We start from the raw sequence: 23443 nt of genomic DNA on the forward strand, positions 1-23443 counted from the left end.
TTTGTTTAATTTTATTTAGAACGTATTATTTGAATTATTTAGGAGTTTATGTTTATGGTTAGATATGCTTTCAATTATTTAAATTTAAATGTTTCAGTTATTTGTTTATTGAAGAATTTTATTTTTATATAGTTCCGCATTTATAAATAAAGAAAAGTGAGTTTTTTGTAACGTTCCCGTGTTTATGATTAATGAAAAATTGGGGCGTTACACTACTTGATGCTAAATCTCACATTTCATTGTCTCTTAGATTATTTTTCATCATCATTTAGTACAAATTGTATGTAACACACTCTGTTTCTTGTATTTGAATCAAGGAAGAAAACGTTGTGGTGAATGCAACTTCATCCACCTAAGTTTTAACCAATGGGCTTGCATGATTATCGTTGGTGGTGTTTGGTCACATGAAAATTTTAGTTTGCAAGAATTAACTATATCGTGATATCTTTAGTAGTCAAGAACGATAATTACACCATGCTACTAGCAGTAGAAGACAGTGGATGGTTTCCTTCGGATTTCTGCAGTAATTTTTGTTGTTGACAATAATTATTAAGTGCTTTTATAAGCAGATACAAATGAGTGGTGATAAGTGAGTGGTGCTTGTGTGTCACATGAAATATGTTGATAAAGTGTGTTACTTGTGGAAATGCTCAGGAGATATTTTGTAAATCTACTGAATTATTGCATTGAAGAGAAGGGGCCACTTGATAGAGGATATTGACAAGTCACTTGAGTAAGATCATACAGAATTTTGTTTTGGAGATATTACTCTCTGGAGGATCATAACAGTATCTCAATATTTTGTAATTGTCTTTTAACAATTGAGGTTTTCACTCAGATTTGATAGATCACTCTCAAGACTATGCTTAATGCTATAGATCTTACCAAATATTTTCTATAATTTTCTTATAGCTTCTTGATTGTCTTTTATCTTATCTCAGTAAACTTGCTATGTCTTTATTCGCTGCCTACTGCTTGAATTTGTTCTTATCTTTGTAAATCGTTAAAAAAATAAAAAAAATAAAAAAATCACAAAGGACATATACACCACAGAATTCTCAGTATGCTCATCAAATGCTAATAGTTTGATCTGAAAGTAACGAGCTGACTTTCACTTCTTGCCTTTTTATTTTAAAAAAATTATATTTGAGTTCTAATTGTGGAATTTTTTTTATGAAGCTGACCCCAAATTAATTGGAATGAGGCTTAATTTTGTGCATGTTTTGGCAAAGCTCAAATTATAATTTAAGCTGGTTAGACTTACTTTTTATTACACATTCCCTAGGACTCTCAACTACTACTCACTTATTATCCACACATTCTGTAGGATCACAACTTATAGTAACTTAAATTTTAATTTAAGCATTCCCAAGCATGCTCTTTGTTGTGTTTGAGTTCTAGTTAATCTACTACTCTTATGATTTTTCTCTTTCTTCACATACCCTCTGATGATCAGGTTCTTGTTACACTTCATCAGAGTATCATTCCTCACCTCTCTAAGCCAATCATGTTATGGTAAATTATGTAGCAATTTTGTAATTTATTCATATTTTGTTGATTACTCAGTCTTTCACACTTTGACAGCTATTTAATTTGTTGTTCTTAATCTCTAATTTGCAGTGATTTCTTAACTTGATCATATAATATTGGTGGTGTTGTGAGTGTTATGGCTCTAAGCAGCTTATATGTTCTCATGACAAAACACGGTCTTGAATATCCAAACTTCTATGATAAGCTTTATGCTCCATTGGAGCCCTCTATTTTCATGTCAAAACATAGGGCAAAATTCTTTCAGGTAATTGTGAATATTCTTGTTTCATTATCTTGTTGAACAGCATTCCTATATGATTGATTGGAATCTTATTAATGAGTTTGATAGGACTCCTTTCCTCACTCAATATTTGCCTGCCTACTAAGTCTCCTTTCATTCTTATTTATAGCCAATTCCTAACTGCTTTCCCTAGCCATTTGCTCCTTAACAGAATTCTATTTCTCTTTCCCGCCTACTGCTATCCCCTCCTCTTGATTCTTCTAGAATATGTGAATCGTATTTGGAGGCTTATCAATACCCCCGGGGTCCAATCATTTTCATATCTGTAATTTCTGCATTTCAGGTCATTCAATCATCTATTTCACATTCAGTTTTCTTTTTTCCATTTGGAGTCCTATCAGAGTTCAGATTGTAAATTCTAGAACTATTAATTGCCTGTCTTAAGTTGAATGGATATTTGGTAGCTTGGTCATATTCACCTGGTCATAGGTAAACTCAAGGGTTGGACATAATTCTATGCTAGCCAAAAAAAGATACCCAGGACTTTGTCTGGGAATATTTATAATGTAGATATATCCACCTGGGGAATCTATCATTCTCCGCCAGTATATTGTTTATATGCTATGAATAATCATCTTTATATATGCTTCTTTTCACTTTAAGCTGATGCTTGGAATTTTTTCGCCAAGATCTGTACACCATTGTGGTCATGTGACCATGTCTATTAGTTGTAAGATATAGAGACTGCAATGGGGCAATCGCACTCCTATGTGTGTCATCTTTCGTCTATACACTTGAACAATTTTTTGAAGTATTCTTCTTGCTTTCAAATGTTGATTTAGACAAGGTCTCCTTGACTACATATTGCTTGTGCATTTTTCTTTACACTAATATTCTTGTTTTATTGAGGGAACTTACTCTGTTGTCCATGATTGAGTTGAAATATTTATTAGCTCTATCATCGAAGAAAGTAAAATGCATTTCGATGTCCCTTTTTAATTTTTTTTTTTTTTTACTATTGTTGTGCTAGCTCATATCCACTGCTTTTCTGCATTGATCAGGTGTAACTCATGTGCAAAAAGATGACATATTTCTTTGCATAATGTTATGGGCTTAATTATAGGTTAATTATAGAGATTTCTAATTTATATAGTTTCCTAATATAGATCTCTAACATTGTATATATATATATATATATTGTCTTCTTCTATGTGAACAAGGAAAAATATATTTTCTTCCATAAACTTTTACATGGTATCAAAGCCTAGTTTCTAGGGTTTATTATTTACCTCTACTCCACATTCTTCCGTCGATTTTTTTATTCTTTTCTTCCCCATATTCCGTCTTCTTTAGTAAACGCCTTCCTCCACTTTTCTGTTTTGGTTGAAATATGGTGGTCAATTGAAGGTGTCTCTGCCATCGCTGGAGGTTGCGATTGCTGATTATTCATTTGGTGGTGTCTGTGGTAAATGTTGTGGTATTTAGCATGTTTTTTGTTGGGATTTGCATGGAAAACCAGCCAACTGGAAGCCAAGACAAAGTAATAAATACCTTGGAAATCAAGCATCAATTGACCATCAGGGAGGAAAATCCAAGGAATCAAGTGGTGCATTTAATGCAGAGCAGATGGAACAGCTCTACAAAATGTTTTCTAGCCTACAATCATCAAGTCAAATCAATAACCCGTCAAGTTCACTAGCGGACAAAGGTAACTTTTTTAGAGCTTTAAAATTTGTCACTCAATCAAAAACACCCTGGATCATTGACTCAGGAACCTCGGACCACATGACAGACTCCTACCATTTATTCTCATCTTACTCTCTATGTGCTGGTAATCTCAAGGTTAAAATTGCAGATGGATCTCTATCCACCATAGCAAGAAAAGGGACTATTCAAATCTCTGATTCTATAACATTGGAATCTGCTCTTCATGTTCCCAATTTATCTTGCAATTTACTATCTATAAGTCAGTTAACAAAATCCTCAAATTGTTCTGCTAAATTTTTCCCGTTTTACTGTGTTTTTCAAGACTTACCATCGGGGAAGACGATTAGCAGTGCTAAGGAAAGTGAAGGACTCTATTACTTTGACAAGGCAGAAGTGGGTAAACAGTGTCAAATTAAAATTTGTAATTCTGCGTCTGTCCTTAGAAATAGCAAAATTATGTTATGGCATTTTAGAATGGGACACCCCAACTTTCAATACCTAAAACGTGTACTACCTTCCATTTTTTAAAATAAAAAGACAGTTGATCTTCAATGTGAAATTTGTGAACTTGCAAAGCATCAGCGTACACCATTTCCAAAATCCGTATACAAACCATCAAAGCCATTCTCCATGATTCATAGTCCCTCACGGATTCCAAATCGTATTCACTCTAAATGGTTTGTTACATTCATTAACGATCATACTCGAATTTGTTGGATGTACCTACTAAAAGATAAATCTGAAGTTTGGGGCGTGTTTGTCAACTTCCACTCTATGAATCAAACGCAGTTCCAAACCCAAATCCAAATCTTACACACTGATAATGGCACAAAGTATTTCAATAACATCTTAGGCGACTATCTCAAAACACATGACATAGTTCATCAAAGTTCATGCGTTGATACTCCCCAACAAAATGGGATTGTTGAACGAAAAAATAGACATATATTAGAAGTCGCCCATGCCCTAATGTTCACTACAAACAGGCTTAAAATATTCTGGGAGGATGCTGTCCTTACATCCATTTACCTCATCAACCGAATGCCTAGTCGAGCCCTAAATTTCGAAACTCCCATCCAAAAATTTCGAAATTTTTTTCCAACTTCTGATCCCTCCACACAACGAACATTTGTAAGTTTTGATGTTACTTTCTTCGAAAATAAACCGTACTTTGAAAAAACCTCTCTTCAGGGGGAGATCTTAACAGAAGATCGGTTCTTTGATTTCAGTCTTTCCTCTCCTGAACCTACTCTATCTATCCCTCCATCCGATGCTAATATGCTATTAACAAAGGAAAACTTGAATACAGGGGAGACGTAGAAAAACAAAAGGACAGTCTCTCCTTTCCTGAACTGCTCTATCTCTCCCGCCATCCGATGCTAATATGCCATTAACAAAGGAAAATTTGAATACAGGGGGAGATGTAGAAAAACAAAAGGATAAAGAGATATTAGTTTACTTACGAAAGCCAAGATCAAAGTACATAAAGAATCTCACGACTGAAGCACCAAAAGAATTAGAACCGATCGTAGCTCCACCTCAGAAAGTATCAGAGATATCTGATACCGACTTACCTATTGCCCTAAAAAAATAACCACGATTATGCACTCAACACCCTATCTCAAAATTCATGTCATATACTGCTCTATCTTCAGAATTTCGTACTTTTACAGCCCGCCTTGACAATACAATTATTCCGAGGAATATTCAGGAGGCATTGGAAATTCCAGAATGGAAAGAGGTAATTTTGGAAGAAATGCGTGAATTGGAGAAAAATGAAACTTGGGAAGTGATGGAGTTGCCACAAGGAAAGAAACCCGTGGGATGTAAATGGATTTTCAGCTTTAAATACACAGCAGATGGAACAATAGATCGGTATAAAGCTCGATTGGTTGCAAAAGGATATACTCAAACCTATGGTATTGACTACACAGAGACATTTGCACCAGTAACAAAGTTGAATACAGTTCGAGTCCTATCAATAGCAGCAAATTTGGACTGGCCACTTTAACAACTTGATATTAAAAATGCATTCTTGAATGGGGAATTGGAGGAAGAAGTGTTTATGACATTACCGCCAAGCTTTTGTAAGGAGGAGGAAAAAGGTCTAGTATGCAAGCTAAAAAAATCATTATATGGACTCAAACAGTCACTAAGAGCATGGTTCGATAGATTTGCAAAAGTGTTGAAAAATCAAGAATATCGCCAAGGACAGTCAGATCACACGATGTTCCTGCGACAATTTGTAGATGGTACTAAAACTATTCTAATCGTATACGTTGATGATATCATTCTGACAGGAGACAACAGAGTAGAAATGGAAAGACTAAAAACAAGTCGTGTCGTTGTATTTGAAGTAAAGGACTTGGGATCAATGCGGTATTTTTTGGGAATGGAAGTTGCTAGATCAAGACGAGGCATTAGTGTATCACAACGGAAATATGTTCTCAATCTTCTAACTGAAACTGACATGCTAGGATGTAAACCAAGTAATACGCCCATAGATATCGGAAGAAAAAATGGCAACGAAGGAAATCCTGTAGAAATAGACAGATATCAAAGATTGGTTGGAAAACTGATTTACCTATCACACACCGGGCCTGACATAGCATTTGCGGTGAGTTTGGTAAGTCAGCACATGCACTCTCCAAAGGCAAGTCACTCAGAAGCTGTCTATAAGATACTTAGATATCTCAAGGGCTCCTCAGGAAGGGGGCTATTCTTCAAAAAGGATGAAAGAAAAGGAGTGGAAGTTTTCGCAGACGCAGATTGGGCTGGATCAACAGATGATAGGAGATCTACTACAGGTTACTGTACATTTGTATGGGGAAATCTGGTAACCTGGAGGAGCAAGAAACAAAACGTAATTGCCAGAAGTAGTGTTGAAGTTGAATTCAGAGCAGTTGCGCAAGGAATATGTGAATGACTATGGTTAAAGAAGCTTCTAGAAGAACTATATGTCACAATAAAGCCATCAATCAAACTTTACTGTGACAACAAAGCAGCTATTAACATCTCTCTTAATCCAGTTCAACATGATCGAACAAAACATGTAGAGGTAGACAGACACTTTATAAAGGAAAAAGTTGAAGAAGGAACCATTTGCATGACCTATGTTCCTACGCAAGAACAAATTGCAGATATCTTCACCAAGGGACTAGCAAGATAGAAATTTGATGATTTCATTTTCAAGTTGGATATGATAAATATTTATGATCCAACTTGAGGGAGAGTGATGAAATCACATAATTTTAGAAATGGGTTTAGGAATTATTTATTTCCATAGTTAAGAGTAGTAATTAATTGATTGATTGATTATTGTAATCTTTAGATTTGGTAGCAATTTTTCTTTCCTTTTATTTTTCCCTTCTTTGTACTATAAAAGGGACGATGTATAGCTCATAATATACAAGAAAAATATTGTCTTTCTTTTCAGTTTTCCTTTTGTGCTGAGGTTTGATTATAGGTTTTAGCATATGTTGGCCTTTCTTATGGGCCTTATAATGTTTTTAATTTGTGGTGTTAATTATTTGGGCATTGGTTATTCCAGTGAAGACATGTCTTTTGTGTCAGTTGATATAATTTTTGGGCTCAGGGTTTTGGATTGATCTTCTCTTGGGCTTTTGTTGTTGGGCTTAGGGAATTTGATTAATATTTTGGTTATTGTTATTGGGCTATTATTGTGCTGACTATTGGACTAAATTATTTGGGTCATTTAATTAGAATTTTAAGTCTATTGATTTTGGACTGTTATTTGTTAGATTTTACTTTGATATTTGGAGATCGTGTTTTATTCCTATGGCCAAGCAAAAGAATTTTGCTGTGACTAATGTCATTCCAGTGATGTCCAAAATTACGGAACATAAGTTGGTTGGTCCAAATTATTTAGATTGGTGTAAGATAGTTAGGATTTATCTGCAAAGTATTTCTATGTACAATCATCTTACTGAAGATCCACCAAAGGATAATAATCATACATGGCTACGAGATGATGCCCGCTTATTCTTAGAAATTCGTAATTCCATTGACATTGAGATAGTTTGATTAATCACTGCGAGTATATTAAAGAATTGATGGAATATTTGAAATTTCTGTACTCTGGGAATGGGAATATGTCACATATTTATGAAATTTGTAAGAGTTTTTACCGTAGCGAACAGTAAGATCAATATCTTCAGGCTTATTTTATGACTTTCAAAAAGACCTACGAAGAACTGAATGTTTTGTTACCTTTTAGTCCTGATGTGAAAGTTCAACAAGCTCGGCGGGAGCAAATGGTTGTGATGAGTTTTCTAGCTGGTCTTAGTTCTCAGTTCAAAACTGCTAAATCCCAGGTTCTTTCCAGTGTCGAGATTTCATCGCTGCAAAAAACCTTTACTAGAGTACTTCGCACAGATACTAATGCTCATGTTGCTTCACCTACTTAACCTTTAGTGCTCTCATCAATCGCAATAGTAGAAGTAATATAAGAGGCGGGGGTGCAGGTAGTCGGCTCAATCGAAGTTAGAATGAAGGGGGAGTTGTATGCTACTACTGTTATGAGTCGGGTCATACCAAATACTCGTGCCGAAAACTGCAAAATAAATCTCAGAAGTCTCACTCAGCCTATGTTGCAGCTACTACTGCTACACCCATCTCGTCCTTTGGGCAGACCATTACAGTTTCTGTAGATGAATTTGCCAAATTCACTCATTACCAAGAAGCATTGAAAAATTCATTTCATCCTTTTTTTGCCATTGCTGAGACAGCTAAATCTAATACATGTCTTCTCTCATCTTCTTCAAAATGGGTCATTGATTCCGGTGCCACAGATCATATGACAGGTAATCTTAATCTCTTCTCCACTTTTCAGTCGCATACATCTCGTTCCAATGTTACTTTAACTGATTGTTCTACTTCTTCTGTTCTCGGTTCTGGCTCTATTAATTCAACTCCATTAATTTCTTTATCGTCGGTCTTAAGTCTACCACAATTTCCTTTTAACTTAATATCTGTGAGCAAGCTTACTCGGACTTTAAATTGTTGTGTCTCATTTTTTCCTGATCAGTGTCTTTTTCAGAATCTTATGACGAAGGAGATTATTGATAAAGGACATGAATCAGGCAGTCTTTATATTTTGGATACCTAGGTGCCCAAGTCTATTGCGTGTTCAGGCATCTTAACTCCTTTTGAAGCACATTGTTGGTTGGGACATCCATCTTTATCTTTGTTGAAGAAATTATCTCCTCAATTTTAGAATGTGTCGTATTTAGATTGTGAGTCGTGTTAATTTGCAAAACATCATCATTTGTCATCAGTTCCTCGAGTCAATAAAAGATCTAGTTTTCCTTTTGAATTAGTTCATTTAGATGTTTGGGGTCCTTGTCCTGTCGTGTCCAAAACTGGATTTCGGTATTGTTACCATTGTTGATGATTGTTCTCGTGTGACTTAACTTTATTTAATGAAGAATTGTTCTGAATTATTCTCATTTTAGTGCCTTTTGTATTGAAATTAGAACTCAGTTAAATGTTTCTATACAAACATTGAGAAGTGATAATGCCAAAGAATATTTTTCCGATTCTTTTCAAACTTACATGCTTCAGAATGGTGTTCTTCATCAATCCTCGTGTATTGACACCCCCTTTCAGAATGGTGTGGCTGAAAGAAAAAATAGACATCTTCTTGAGACAGCCAGGGCACTCCTGTTCCAAATGCATGTTCCTAAACAATTTTGGGTTGATGCAGTGTCCACAACCCGTTTCTTAATTAATTAAATGCCCTCATCCGTTCTTAATGGTACGACTCCTTACAGTGTCCTTTTTTCCTATTAAACCGCTATTTCCTATTGAACCTAGGATATTTGGTAGTACATGTTATGCTCGTGATGTTCGTCCCCAACTAACTAAATTAGATCCCAAATCCTTAAAATGTATTTTTCTGGGTTACTCTCGTCTACAAAAAGGGTATCGTTGCTATTGTCCGAGTCTTAACAAATATCTTGTGTTAGCTGATGTTACTTTTCTGGAACATATTTCTTTCTTTCCTACTTCTTATTCTTCTTTCAGTAAGGGGGAGGAGGATGATCTATTGGTTTATCATGTCACTTACCGTTCAACTATTTTTACTTTACTTACTGCTCCCACACCACTACCACCACTGCCTATTCGCATGTGTATTCCGGACGACGAGACACTTCTGATGCATGTTCAGCACCTACCTCTTCTTCGGCATTGGATCCAGTGTCCAATGATCTTGATCTAACTATTGCTCTCGGCAAAGGTAAACGTTAGTGCACTTATCCTATTTCATCTTTTGTGTCTTATGATCACTTGTCTTCGTTTTCTTGTTTTTGTTGCTTCCCTTGATTCTGTGACTCTTCCGAAAATTGTTCATAAAGCCTTATCCAATCCTGGTTGGCGTGAAGCTATGATCGCGGAGATGAATGCTTTGGATGCTAATGGTACTTGGGATTTAGTAGATTTACCTGCAGAAAAAAGCCTATTGGATATAAGTGGGTATTTGCAGTCAAAGTCAATCTTGATGGGTCAGTGGTTAGACTTAAAGCCCCTCTTGTTGCTAAAGGTTATACTCAGACTTATGGTGTGGATTATTCTAACACCTTCTCTACAGTTGCTAATTTAACGTCTGTTCGCTTATTCATTTCTATGGTAGCCGCTCATGATTGGCCTTTACATCAGTTGAACATAAAAAATGCCTTCTTACATGGTGATCTCCATGAATAAGTATATATGGAGCAACCTTCTGAGTTTGTTGCTTAGGGGGAGTATGGGAAAGTGTGTCATCTTTGAAAATCCTTATATGGTTTAAAATAAAGTTCACGTGCTTGGTTTGGAAAATTTAGCCAGGCAGTGGAAAACTTTGGAATGCAAAAGAGCAAGTCTGATCATTCAATCTTCTATAAACAGTCTGAATCTGGCATTATTCTTCTTGTTGTATATGTTGATGATATTGTTATTATTGGCAGTTATACTGTGGGAATTAAATCTCTGAAGTCCTTTCTTCACGCCCAATTTTACACAAAGGATTTAGGAGTGTTGAAGTATTTCTTGGGAATTGAGGTTACAAGAAACAAGAAAGGCATCTTCTTATCTCAAGAAAAATGTACTTGACTTGTTAACTGAGACACAAAAGTTGGGAGCTAAGCCAAGCAGTGCTCCAGTGCTTCCCCATTTGCAGCTTATTAAAGATGGTGATTTATTTGAAAATCCTGAGACTTATAGAAGACTAGTTGGAAAATTGAACTACCTTACAGTAACTCGTCTTGATATTGCGTATTCGATCAGTATTGTAAGTCAATTCATGTCTTCCCCAGGAGTTCACCATTGGACAGCTTTAGAACAAATCCTGTGTTATTTAAAGGGAGCTCTTGGACGTGGAATACTGTACAGAAATTATGACATACCCACATCGAATGCTTCTCAGATGCAGATTGGGCAAGTTGCAAGATTGATCGAAGATCCACTACTGGTTACTGAGTTTTTGTTGGAGGAAATCTTGTCTTATGGAAAAGTAAGAAGCAAAATGTTGCATCCCAATTTAGTGCAGAATCAGAATATAGAGCTATGACATAGTCCGTGTGTGAGATAATATGGATATATTAGCTCTTAAATGAAGTTGGTCTTAAGGCTTCAGTACCAGCAAAGTTGTGGTGTGACAATCAAGCTGCTCTTCATATTGCTTCAAACCCTGTGTCCTATGAGCGAACTAAGCATATTGAGATTGACTGTCATTTCGTTCGTGAGAAGGTGCAGCAGAATTTAATATCTATAGGATATGTGAAGACTAGAGAACAACTGGGAGATATTTTCACAAAAGCTCTAATTGGGATCAAAGTTGATTATTTTTGTAACAAGTTGGGTATGATTAATATCTATGCTCCAACTTAGGGGGGAGTGTTATGGGTCTAATTATAGGGTAATTATAGAAATCCCTAATTTATACAGTTTCCTAATATAGATATCTAACGTTGTATATATATGTATTGTCTTCTTCTATGTGAACAAGGAAAAATATATTTTTTTCCATAAACTTTTACACATAACATCCTTTCTATTTTGCAAATAAGGGTTAATTTAAAGAGTCTAGGGTAGTGTTATCATGTCTCTAACTGCATTATGTGATTTACAGCTTCTGGATTCATGCTTGAAATCACCACTTCTTCCAGCATACTTGGCAGCTGCTTTTTGTAAGAAATTGAGTAGACTTGCACTTTGTGTTCCTCCTTTCGGTGCATTAGCTGTTGCTTTAGTTCACAACCTTCTGCAGACATCCTTCAGTAAGCTGTTTGGTGCACCAGGTGAGAAGACAACCATCTTTTGTTTTGCCATTACAGTCTATATCTTATACATATTAGTAAAGAATCGTGCATTGCTATGAAGATTTTATTCATTTTCATATCGTGACAAATCATTTCATCAATTTTATGCAAGTTGTGAGGAGAAACCTCATTTTATTTAACTCATTTATCCTTCCCTTTCAGCTCATCATTTATGCAGGAACTAAGAAAGTTTCTATGATTGTTTCCTATTGGGAAGATAATGCAAAGATAATTCGGATTGACAATGATATCTTTCCTTCCCATCAAAGCGTGATTGATGGGAAGGTATGGGAAGTCCAAAAAGTTCTTGATGACATCTGATAGCATTTATGGCTGAACTTTGGGGAGATATGTTGTGGATGATAGCATAAAATGGAATATTCATCAATTAAAGGGGTACAAATTACAGAGGTCTGTGTGTCTAGGTGACAACAAACTGCATATGACAGAGAGTGCTCACAGGAATCTACTATAATAGTTTTTGATCAACACATCTTGTCTGAGTAAATCATCTGTTGGTATGTAACCTGTCTGGAATGTCCATTCTATTAGGACGTAAGATGAATGGGCCTCAAAGGAGGTCCAGAAAATTATTCAGCCAGGTGGTGCTAGAAGTGATTTCCCTTTTGTTGTTTGTCCATTTAGAGAAAATAATCTACTTGTGTTTATATCATTTTTCCTACAACCTGGAGCAACCACTTATAGAAAATAACATACTTGTACAATTATATATCATTATGGGGGGTTTCATTCATAATTTTTTTTGCTAAGTTCATTGCATCATCCGTCATTATATGAACTCTTTTCCATCTAGAATGCCCCAAATAATGTTTGAGTATTGTTTTTGTCAACCTACCGTTTTGTTTTTGAGATATTTTAATGGTAGATGTTTCAGTTTAAGCTTTCTTGAGGGAATAGTGATGAAATTTATGATCTTTTATATTCCTCCATGTAGTTAATCATTTATATCTCAGACTTTTAACCTTCAATATTTTTATCGATAGTCAGTACCTTTAATTGAGAGAAATGATTTTGTGAATTGTTGCATAATTTCTATGTCATGGTTATCATAGTTGCTCTAGACAATGGATACAGGTGTGCAAAATAAATATGCCCTTTGTAATCTTGGCTTCAACCCTGAAGATGATCATGTCTTATCTAATATTTATTGTCAACACAATTACTTTACTATCTAGAATGATTTTAGAATGAGAATCTTGAAACCCACAAAAAGGGAGAAAGAAAAACTTATAACAGTCTTCATGAGTGACTTTGAAGTTTAATCTTAGTGAGTACATGCTCGGTTATGCTTAAGAAGTCAGTCCCTTGAAAGAATGGTAGAGGGTGTTTTCAATGTTTGGATGATTTTCTCATTCCTTTAATGGGTTGACTATTGTGTTCGATAATATATTACAAATGGCGTGAAGGAATGGGGTCATGAAGCTACTGAAGAGGCTTCCGGAGAAGAAAAACACAAGCCAGCAATTTGTGATGTAGAATTAGTTGAGACAAAGAAGCAATAACAGGAAAGAAGTAGAGAAAGGAGGAGAAAACAAGGAAGAAAGAGGAAGAAGCAGCAGACGCAAGGGAAGAAGAACACCAGAGAGAAGGAGAAGAAAACCGTGGGCAGCAAGGCCAGTTAATTTCCAGTCATCGTATGTTTTCTCTCACATCCAATACACCCCACTTGTAGATAAAGTTGTGGGCTTGGGTCAGGCCTAAATACAAACCTAATTTACTAGTCCAAAATAATAAAACCCAAAAATAATAAAAAGATGTCATCATCAACTCTCCCGGGTTGAGAGGAAAACTTGACTCTGTTGAGTGGACAAAACACAAAAGCTGTAGTCGATTTAATATCCAAAATGTTCCAAAATAAGCGAAGGGGGACGATCTTTCTGACAAACCAAATATCAAAACTCAATGAATGATGACAATGTCAGTTGCAAATTATACCCTAGTATATGATGTAACCAATGAAACTTGGTCAAAAGAAAATTTTGCTGACCCTAATAAAGCTCCAATAAATCTGGATCAAACTGCAAGAGTTTCTCTCTAGGACTCCATGTACAGTCAGCATCAAGTTGATCCACCTAACGAGCAAGGAAGCACTGAATCTCTCCATCATTGGTCAACACAATATGTTCATCTAAAATAACATCAATTTTATCATTGTGTGCCGTGACAAGTGGTATTTGAATTAACATAAGATTCAGTGTGGAGCTCCCAGTTGAAAATAGAAAAGGATCATCGAAAGGGTTAAAATAGCTTTTGTAAGCAACGAAGTCCTTAACAATTAAAATATGATGGTGGTCATAATGTGATGAAAGATCATTGACATATGCATTTGGACCAATATGCTTTGAAATTTTAAAAAGACCAGCATTACTGGCTTACAATATAATATAATCCCTAATATTAAATTTAAAATGTCTTTTATGCAAATTAACTCGAAGTCTATATGATGCATTACTTTCTACAATTTTATTGATCTCAATATGCAAGTCATGCAGATGTGGTACAACTGCCTCATTTGACATTGACACACTAGCATGTGGGGACATGAGAATAATGTCTAAAGATGACCTAGGTTTATAATCACGACTAACTCCAAAGGGACTCAAACTTAGAGATCGATTCACAGAATTGAGATATGCAATTTCAACATGTGGGAGGATCAAATCCCAATTCCCAAGATTTTCCCCGAATATGACATGATTATGCAACTTATCAATACCTTTGGGTTGATTAAGGATACTACATACAATACTTGACCAAGAGGTATCAGGAAGAAGGGGTATAATTTCTAGATTCTTCAAAGAGTCCGGATACCACCTAAGGATCTGTCCTCATCATCCAAGTCGTTAGAATCTTTACGTTTAGGTTCATAAACTAGATCTGCTAATGGTTCATCTATTACATTCTTCCGTGCTTCAATGACTATGGATCGGTTAGAACATTTAGAAGAAATGTGGCCAAAGTCCTTACAATTGAAGCACTGCAAGTGAGAAGAAGAAATTGGAATTTCGAGACCTTTGTTATTATTTTCCTTGATGGGAAGAACATCAAACGAGGGAAGTCCTACAAGTGACTTAATGGGAAGAAGTGGCACCGATTAAACAAAAAGGACGATTGTTAATACACTGTCTATATGAAAAAGAAGGCCTAGAAATAGCATGACCTTTACACTTATTTTCCAAATGGGAGAAACATTAGACGGGGAAGGCTTTATGATAGACTTATAATGAAGTGGCGCTAACGAGATGGGTGAATCATGATGATCGCGCGTTTCATATGGAATACTAATAAATAACTCATAATCTCGAGCAAAAGTGTAAACGTGATTAAGAGTAGTGACGCCTCGAAGGAAAAGTTTACGCCTAAATTCATCTCTTAGATCTTGTATAAACCTACTTAGAGTCAGGATCTCATCCTCAATGACATGACATTTCATTCAAAATTCCTCAAATTGAGTAATATACTCAGTCACTAACTTATTTCCTTATTTAAGAGCAGTCCATTGAGTAAAAACTTCAAAATCTAAGCAACCATCAAAAGTAGGAGTGTCTAATTTAATGTCTCACAAGAAACTTTCCTTATGATGAAGAAGAGAATGAGTACCGTAACGGTCATAGGCTCGTTCTTGCCCAAGAACTTGATCCCTATCACTACATCGTATCGAAAATATTTTCGATCTCGTCGATGACGATAATGTCTATTATGGGATACTTTAGAATTATCAATGTCGATCGAATGGGGGATTTGCTTAAAATTGTTCAAATTAGTAGAGAGGGCCTTACTCTCTTCAAGAGTAGCAATCATCTGGGTTTGGATAGTCGCTATTTGTCGGATGAGTGCATCAAATTGTGAAGGGTCCATGTTTAGGAATTGAAACTAGAAATGATTAGAGACCAGTCGACCACTATGCATGCACTGTATTAGCAGCTAAATAACGTGCAATAGAGAGATCAATGAACAATAAGTGCAAATAATGAAAAATAACAACTTGAGCCCCATTTTTTTAATTTAAAATTTTGGGATTAAATAAATCCAAATATGGCAAACTAATACTACTGTTATATGTAAAATAGCAAAGCAAGGGTCAAATACTAGTCAAAATCTAATCATATAAAATAAGTGAGGTAAAAGTGGAATTTAACAAAGTTTATGGATCAAATTACGTGAGTTTAATTAAAAACTGGAACAATAGCAGCACACAAAAAATTGATGCAATTTTAAAATGAAACAGTAATATAAACCAAAGATAAATAAAAACAGTAACTTGCCGTTCTTCCGTTGAAGTAGCTGTGCTAAATTAACTCGAATAAAAAGGAGGTACCTGCAAATAATAAAAAATACGTTTTTTTTTTCACTTTTCTTTCTTCTCTCTCTCTCTCTCTCTCTATTTTTTTTAAATTAAAAAAAATAATTCTTACATAAATGAAATGAACGAAACAGGGGTTTAAGTTGAGGCACAAATCATACACTACCCATTTAACACATGGCCCAATATTAATACACTATCCAAACTACCACCAAAGCCTAATGAAATCAGAGGCAGAGACTTACGGGAGGAAAAATGAGGGCTGTGGCAATGGAAATTGCGGGCAAGTATGATGGGCGACGGCATTGTGAGGGAGATCGGCGGTCGCGTCCATGGTGGTCACGAGTGGAGGAGGCGGTTGTGGGTGGGTGTTATCGCAAGAGGCCCGAGTTCAGAAAGGCGATGGGTCAATTTCTGGTTGCTGTAATTTCAGGTGAGTTTGATCAATTTCTGGTTGCTGTCGCGAGTGAGGAGGCTTTGCTGATTTAGAGTTGATTTGTAGATGACTGGTGGAACGAAAAGTGTAACCTTTTCGAATGTGGTGCATAAGGACGGATTTGCAGCAATGGTTGCAGCTTGGTGGTTATTATGGTAGGGTAGTTTGTGTATATGGCGTATACAGAGCTCCGTCGGTTATTGTATGGGCTAGAGATTGATGGTGTTGAATCGCAGAACAGTAAAATTCTTCTTCGCTGCCATGGCAATTCTGTGACTCAAATTTTGAGTTGAAGATGTTCGAACCAAGTTTAGCTTTGATACCACTTTGATGTAGAATTAGTTGAGATAAAGAAGCAATAACATGAAAGAAGTAGAGGAAGGAGGAGAAAACTGGGAAGAAAGAGGAAGAAGCAGCAGACGCAAGGGAAGAAGAATACCAGAGAGGAGGAGAAGAAAACCATGGGCAACAAGTCCAGTTAATTTCCAATCATCGTCTGTTTTCTCTCACATCCAATACACCCCACTTGTAGGTAAAGTTGTGGGCTTGGGTCAGGCCCAAATACAAACCCAATTTACTAGTCCAAAATAACAAAACCCAAAATAATAAAGAGATGACCTCATCAATTTGTCAGACAAAAAAAAGGCTTCGATCATTTTAACAAGGGAAAATTTCATAACTAAGAAATTAATTATGGCACATTTCAAAAACAAGAAGACAAGTTTCAAATTTCTAAAATCAGATTTTTATTAAATATTATTTATAATTTAATTAGTTAAATAATTATTTTATTAATTAAATATATTTAGGTCACAGATCTATACAATTTGATCACAAATTAACAATATAATTAGTTACTTATTATTTTTTGGTTACAAATCAAAAATTTTATGTCACAAATTTTTTTACGATCACATTTCAAAAATTTTGTAAGTCACAGTTTGTTTATTGGTCACAAATCCAAAAATAATTAGTCACGAATTAATTTTTAGTCACGACTTATCATATTATTGGTCACAACTTATTTTTCGGTCACAAACACAAATTTTATAAGTCACATATTATTTTTCGATGACGAATCAAAAATTTTAAAGGTTACAGATTAATTTTTCGATCACAAGTCAATAAATTATAAGTTACAAACACAAATTTTATAGGTCACGTATTATTTTTCGATCACGAATCAAAAATTTTATAGGTCAGATTAATTTTTTGATCACAACTCAATAAATTATAAGTCACAAACACAAATTTTATAGGTCACGTATTATTTTTCGATCACGAATCAAAAATTTTACAGGTCACAGATTAATTTTTCAGTCACAACTCAATAAATTATAAGTCACAAACACAATTTTTATAGGTCACATATTATTTTTCGATCACGAATCAAAAATTTTACAGGTCACAGATTAATTTTTCAGTCACAACTCAATAAATTATAAGTCACAAACACAATTTTTATAGGTCACATATTATTTTTCGATCACGAATCAAAAATTTTACAGGTCACAGATTAATTTTACGATCACATTTCAATAGAGTTGAGTTGTGTCACAAATCACAAATATTATAAGTCACAATTTATTATATAGTCACAAATTATCAAATTACCGGACACAGACTAACAAATTTTTAGGTCACACATTATTTTTTGTCACAAATTATCTTTTTTATTGGTCACATATTGTCTATTATTGGTTACAGGTTAACCAATTTAATGATTACATACACCCCTACCCCATGTCTCCAAAGCAGCACGACATGGAACGCAGAAGACGCCATCCACATTTCTTCCTGTGCCCAAATCCTCACCCAGAGAGCTGGCAACTTCATTTTCTAGATAAATTGTTTGTGAAAAAGATCATCATCAACGTCAATTTCAAATACTCATATGCTATGCCAATCTGGTGGATTCTGCGTCATTTTCATGGATGAAACCAGCTCAGAGAAACTTCATATTCATTATGATTTTGTTCACCACCTTCTCCTTCTTCTTCCACGCCACCGCCACACACTGCCATTGCCACACCACACACACACTCCTACGACAGCATCGCCACACACCCACCTCCACACCATGAAAACCCCACCATCAGACTGCCACGCCACATCCATCACCGCCACACCATGAAAACACCACCGTCAGACCGCCACGCCACATCCACCACCGCCAGATCTGCCACCGCCACACATCGCTATACACTGCCGCACCATGAAAACACCACTGCTAGACCGCCACACCACATCCACCACAGCCAGATTCGCCACCACCACCAGGCAAGCAACGCACCACATCCACTTGCGTTTTCTTCAGGGGAGGCGGAGAGAGAGAGAGTGACACGAGAGAGAAATGTAGAGATAGAGTATTGGAAATTAATTAGGGTTTGTGTGTGATGGAATATATATATTTAGTAAAAATATTAATTAAAATAAAATGTCTGATTTTTGAAATGTTAAACTACCCATCTTATTTTAGAATTATGAATTTTTAAAGTATGGAATTGTGTAATTTCCACTTTTAACAACGAGGAAAGTGATCCCAAAGAAACTAATGCCATAAGTAAGTTCCAATTTTCACTTTTGTGTTATTTAAGTATTGTGAGCTTAAAAGATGCAACATGGACAACAGATTGTGGTATTATAAGAAAACATCTTTCTGGATTGATTAAAGTTAAAATAACAAAATTGCAAGGGGCAAGCAATAAACTATAAAGGAAAATCTTCACCAGTCTTTAATGTAAATATTTAGTGGGTAAGACCATTTGAGATTATTGTTTTCTTGCACGGATGCAAATGAGTGCCATGTGCAACCCACATGCCCTTTTTTGTTTAACTTTATGCAGTCGTTCTTCTTGTGCAAGTAAGAGTGTCAATGGTGATTAGAAAGTGAGAAGGCACTCAAAAAAGAACTAACGAAAATAGAGGGGATAGGAAGGGATGTAAAGAAAAGGAAAACAAGTCATCCCAAGTGATTCACCAACACGATCATTTTCTTCTTAAAAAAAAAGTAAAATAAATTGAAGCTGCTAATCCTTTTTGTTACCAAATCCATGCTGTTCAAGTCGATGTTACTCAATAGTCAATTGCTCAGATAAATAGCTAGCGACAAAGCATTTGAAACCTCTGTTTAGAAAGGAAAAAATGCCTCTGGGACTTTCTTCACTATCCCAAAGTCGTCTGGGCCTGAAGCTTCTCCTGGATACTCCTTGTCCACTTCTTTACTATTCGTCATTTAACGACTAATCTCTCTACTTCTTACTTAATTGGTTTTCCCACCAGTTTGTATACTGAACTGCAAACTTGGCAATAATCATTAGACTCGAAGTTTAAACTTGCTAGTGTACTTGGTATAGCTTCAGGTGTATATTACAAAGAAAAATAGATATCACTATAGTTGGGCCCACTTTCTGGGATATTTTTTTCTTCTTTTAGTTTTAAGTCCTCTTTCATGCCTTCATCTATTGGAGTATTGGTTACCTATGGGACTAATAAACGTCCTATCACACATGCATCGTAATTTTGTATTTTGTAAGCTATTTTTATTAATTTAATAGAGTACCCCTCGACTTCCCATTCAATGCACAGTTGCACACAGAAGATCTGCTGTATGTTTCCAATTTTTACTTTATTGTTTTTAGTATATTTATATATCAATCGCCATATTTGGCAGGGAGCTCTCTCTGGCTGTTTGACACACTGCGACATCACTACTGCCCTCCTGTTTCTATGTATATGTTTCACACCATGATCTGTGCATATGCACATTTCAATGCATTTTACATATATTTCCCGATATATCTTCTGTTGTCGAAGCAAAAACTGCTAAAATTGCAGTTAAAGATATCAGTTCTGGTTCATATGCAACAATTTTCAATAACGAGGTAAAGTCGCGTTAGTGCTGACATTTAAATGTTATTGATTGTCATATATGATAAACAGCATTTGCTAGGTTCAGGAGCTTTCCATAACATGTTAAATTATGTGACTTCATTTCTCCATTAGGTTTCAGGATCTAAATTATGTGTATTTTTTTGGTATTGCAAATATGTGGTCTATTACTTCTTTGATGGTTGACGTACAGCTGATTTTTGATCCACGTTAATCTGTTACCTTGATTTACATGCAGCCTCACCCATTTAGTTTCACGTTTCAACACATTTCCGCTGGAGTATAGTTATTGATGCAGCACTTTTTGTTTTCTGCAATTAATCCTCGAAAAATATAAATTGTTCCTATAGATGAGACGAAGGGTGAAGCAATTCCCATTGGCATTCTACAAAGCAACTCCATCCTCCAAAAATATGAATTTACGATGGGTGAAGCCAGTCACGATGGGTGCAGCAAGCCCCTTTGGTATTCTACAAAGCAACTCCATCGTGTTTGTTCTTGGAATCCGAATTTCCTGGTTGGATGTTCAAATTGAAAAGCGCCAATCAATAGGGTACTAAGTACAACTGAGAACAAGAATCATATAAACTGCAGCACATAGAGAGCTCGATAAATGTAGTTTCTCCACTTATTTAAGATCCTAAAAGATGATATTTTATTGTTTTTTGGATGAAATACAACTTAACTTGTGTTATATTACGTTTTGTAGGTAAAACTCGATTTTTGATAAAGAAATTGAGAGAAGAATGTGAAAATAGTCAAAAAAGGGCAAAATTCAAAATTCGGGGACTAAATTGCAAAACAATTCATAAATGAGATGAGCGAAAAAATGAAGATTAAAGATGCCCAAGATTTCATTGGATACAATTGGAAGATAAAAGAACAAGATTACAAGAAAAATGATTAAAATGAAACAAATCAAAAGTTTGGGGACTAAAATGTAAATATTTAAAAGTTGTATCGAAATTCATGATGAAGATTCGAGAGTGTTAGGAGTCAATTGGATGAGAAAAGCAGTCAAAGGAATGAAATATAGTCAAAGTAGAGACGAAAAAGTTATGTTTTGAATTTTTAATTTTAATTTGAGATCCATTTTTGAAATAGCAAACGTTTGAATTGGATATGTAGTAATTGTAGCCCTTTGAGTTAGCTTTCCAACGCACTTTGAACTAATTCAATCGGATATCGGAAGAGAAAGATATTACCAAAATATTGAAGGTTGTCAGATTGGAAAAAGTTATACATATGCGGCCGCATAGCTTTAATTAGATGTGATTGCATGTATTCATCTAGAGCTCATGAGACCAGCTATGATTTCTTTTATGCAGCCGTTTCCATTTGTAAATATGCGACAACATAGTACTTTTTCCAATGGGGGATTTTGTTTTCTTTTCCAATTGAAACTTTACTTCGATAATAATCTTTTGGGCATTCTTTAAATACGATAATTCGTCCGAAACATAGAGAGACCTCCTTAGACCTAAAAATTCATAGATTCAATATACTTTGGGCGAAGAACGAGACTAGATCATCATCATTAAGGGAATTGTGCAAGATTCTTGAAAATTATCCATCCAAAATCAAGATTTAATTCAAGAAATGGATTTCTTTGCCTTTTTTAAATTTTTTGTTGTTTAATTTAGAGCACGTTTATCTCTCATTATGGGAGAAATTATAAAGTTTTGAATAGTATTTTTTAGAGAATATGTGGTTAAAATTTAAAGAAACTTTATTAGTTTGTGTGTAGAATATTTTATTATATAAATGTGTGATGAAGAATGTTACTGTAGCAAACAATTTAATTTGTTAAATGATGACCAACAAGGGCTTAATATTAAGAATGGTTAGCTACATTTTTCTTTGTATTGAATGAATGATGAACCCTTGTTTAATCCCCATTTTGGAGGAAATAATGCATTTTGAATAGTGGATTGATAGATAATGTTTGGTTAAAAATTAAAGAAGATTTTCGAATTTGCGTGTAATATTATTTTATTAAAGAATGTGTAGTTAAAAATAAATTTTCAAAAAAATGATTTTTTAGAAGAATAAAAATCAAACAAGAGCTATTTAATTACTTGATCACCAATTAGATAGTAAATTGTTTGTTGTAGTATAAGAATACACACAATAAGTTTAGAATGCGACAAAATAATACATGTACAATAGGTATTATGAATAATATCTATGACATGTGCAAAACTATGTGTGATAAATCTTGTGAATCGATGTATATTTTTCATATGAATTCGAACTAAGAATATGATCGTATCACATTATACAGAGGTTTAATATATTTTGGAACAAAATATTGAATAAAAGTAAATTATCAATTGTTTTGAATATATGAATTTATTAGATTACGAATTAAGAATTGAATTAAATAGCAACGAAGGATTCACGATTTCAATACAAATATTCACATATTAATAAATAGTTTATTTGCTTTCTTAGTTTAGGATTAATATAAAAAATATGCAAATCATCTATTTTCATGTTATATTACTTTTAACTTAATAAAAGTTATTAAATTATATATTAGACATTATTTCTCATGGGAACGATAAACTTGATACTCACTGGTTTCTATTATTTGTTAATGATCTCGTGAGTTTGAGGATTTCCATTGAACCAAGCTCATGAAGACAAGGTTGTGGCTGTAAAAGAAGATTCTGGCAATTAGTGGCGGATCTAGGATATTGAGTCAGCTAGGGCGGCCGCTAACCTTTAACGGTTGCATTAGTAAAATTGTTTATTAATAATTAATTAAATAATATTAAAAAATTTCTATCAATGTATAAATACACTAAAATGTAAAAGTCACATACATTTAATAATATAATCCAATACAACCCAAAACAATGAGAAAAAAATACATTTCACAATCATATATGTATGATCAAGTTTTAAAATCTTTACGAACTTAAGCGAGATAAGATGAAATTTATACATAAAGTATGATTAAACGGTAAAGACAAGCTTTGAGCTTAGGTGAA

The 23443-nt window shown here is 34.8% G+C and overlaps 1 protein-coding gene and 1 long non-coding RNA gene across 2 annotated transcripts; both read left to right on the top strand.

Moving 5' to 3' along the window:
• The first annotated feature begins 238 nt into the window (after nt 1–238).
• LOC111396036 (nucleolar complex protein 4 homolog) lies at nt 239–14176 on the top strand. Its single transcript, XM_023022296.1, has 3 exons — nt 239–1515; nt 1621–1795; nt 11607–14176. Exons 2-3 carry the CDS (start codon nt 1667–1669, stop codon nt 11853–11855), a joined length of 378 nt encoding a protein of 125 aa, XP_022878064.1. The 5' UTR covers nt 239–1515; nt 1621–1666; the 3' UTR covers nt 11856–14176.
• A 2751-nt stretch (nt 14177–16927) lies between these two features.
• LOC111396038 lies at nt 16928–21121 on the top strand. The gene is made up of 2 exons (XR_002702922.1): nt 16928–17050; nt 20230–21121. It is a non-coding gene; the product is annotated as an uncharacterized LOC111396038 (long non-coding RNA).
• Nucleotides 21122–23443: the final 2322 nt, after the last annotated feature.

The sequence above is a fragment of the Olea europaea genome, chromosome 6 (assembly GCF_002742605.1).
Source record: "Olea europaea var. sylvestris chromosome 6, O_europaea_v1, whole genome shotgun sequence".
NCBI classification, from domain to species: domain Eukaryota; kingdom Viridiplantae; phylum Streptophyta; class Magnoliopsida; order Lamiales; family Oleaceae; genus Olea; species Olea europaea.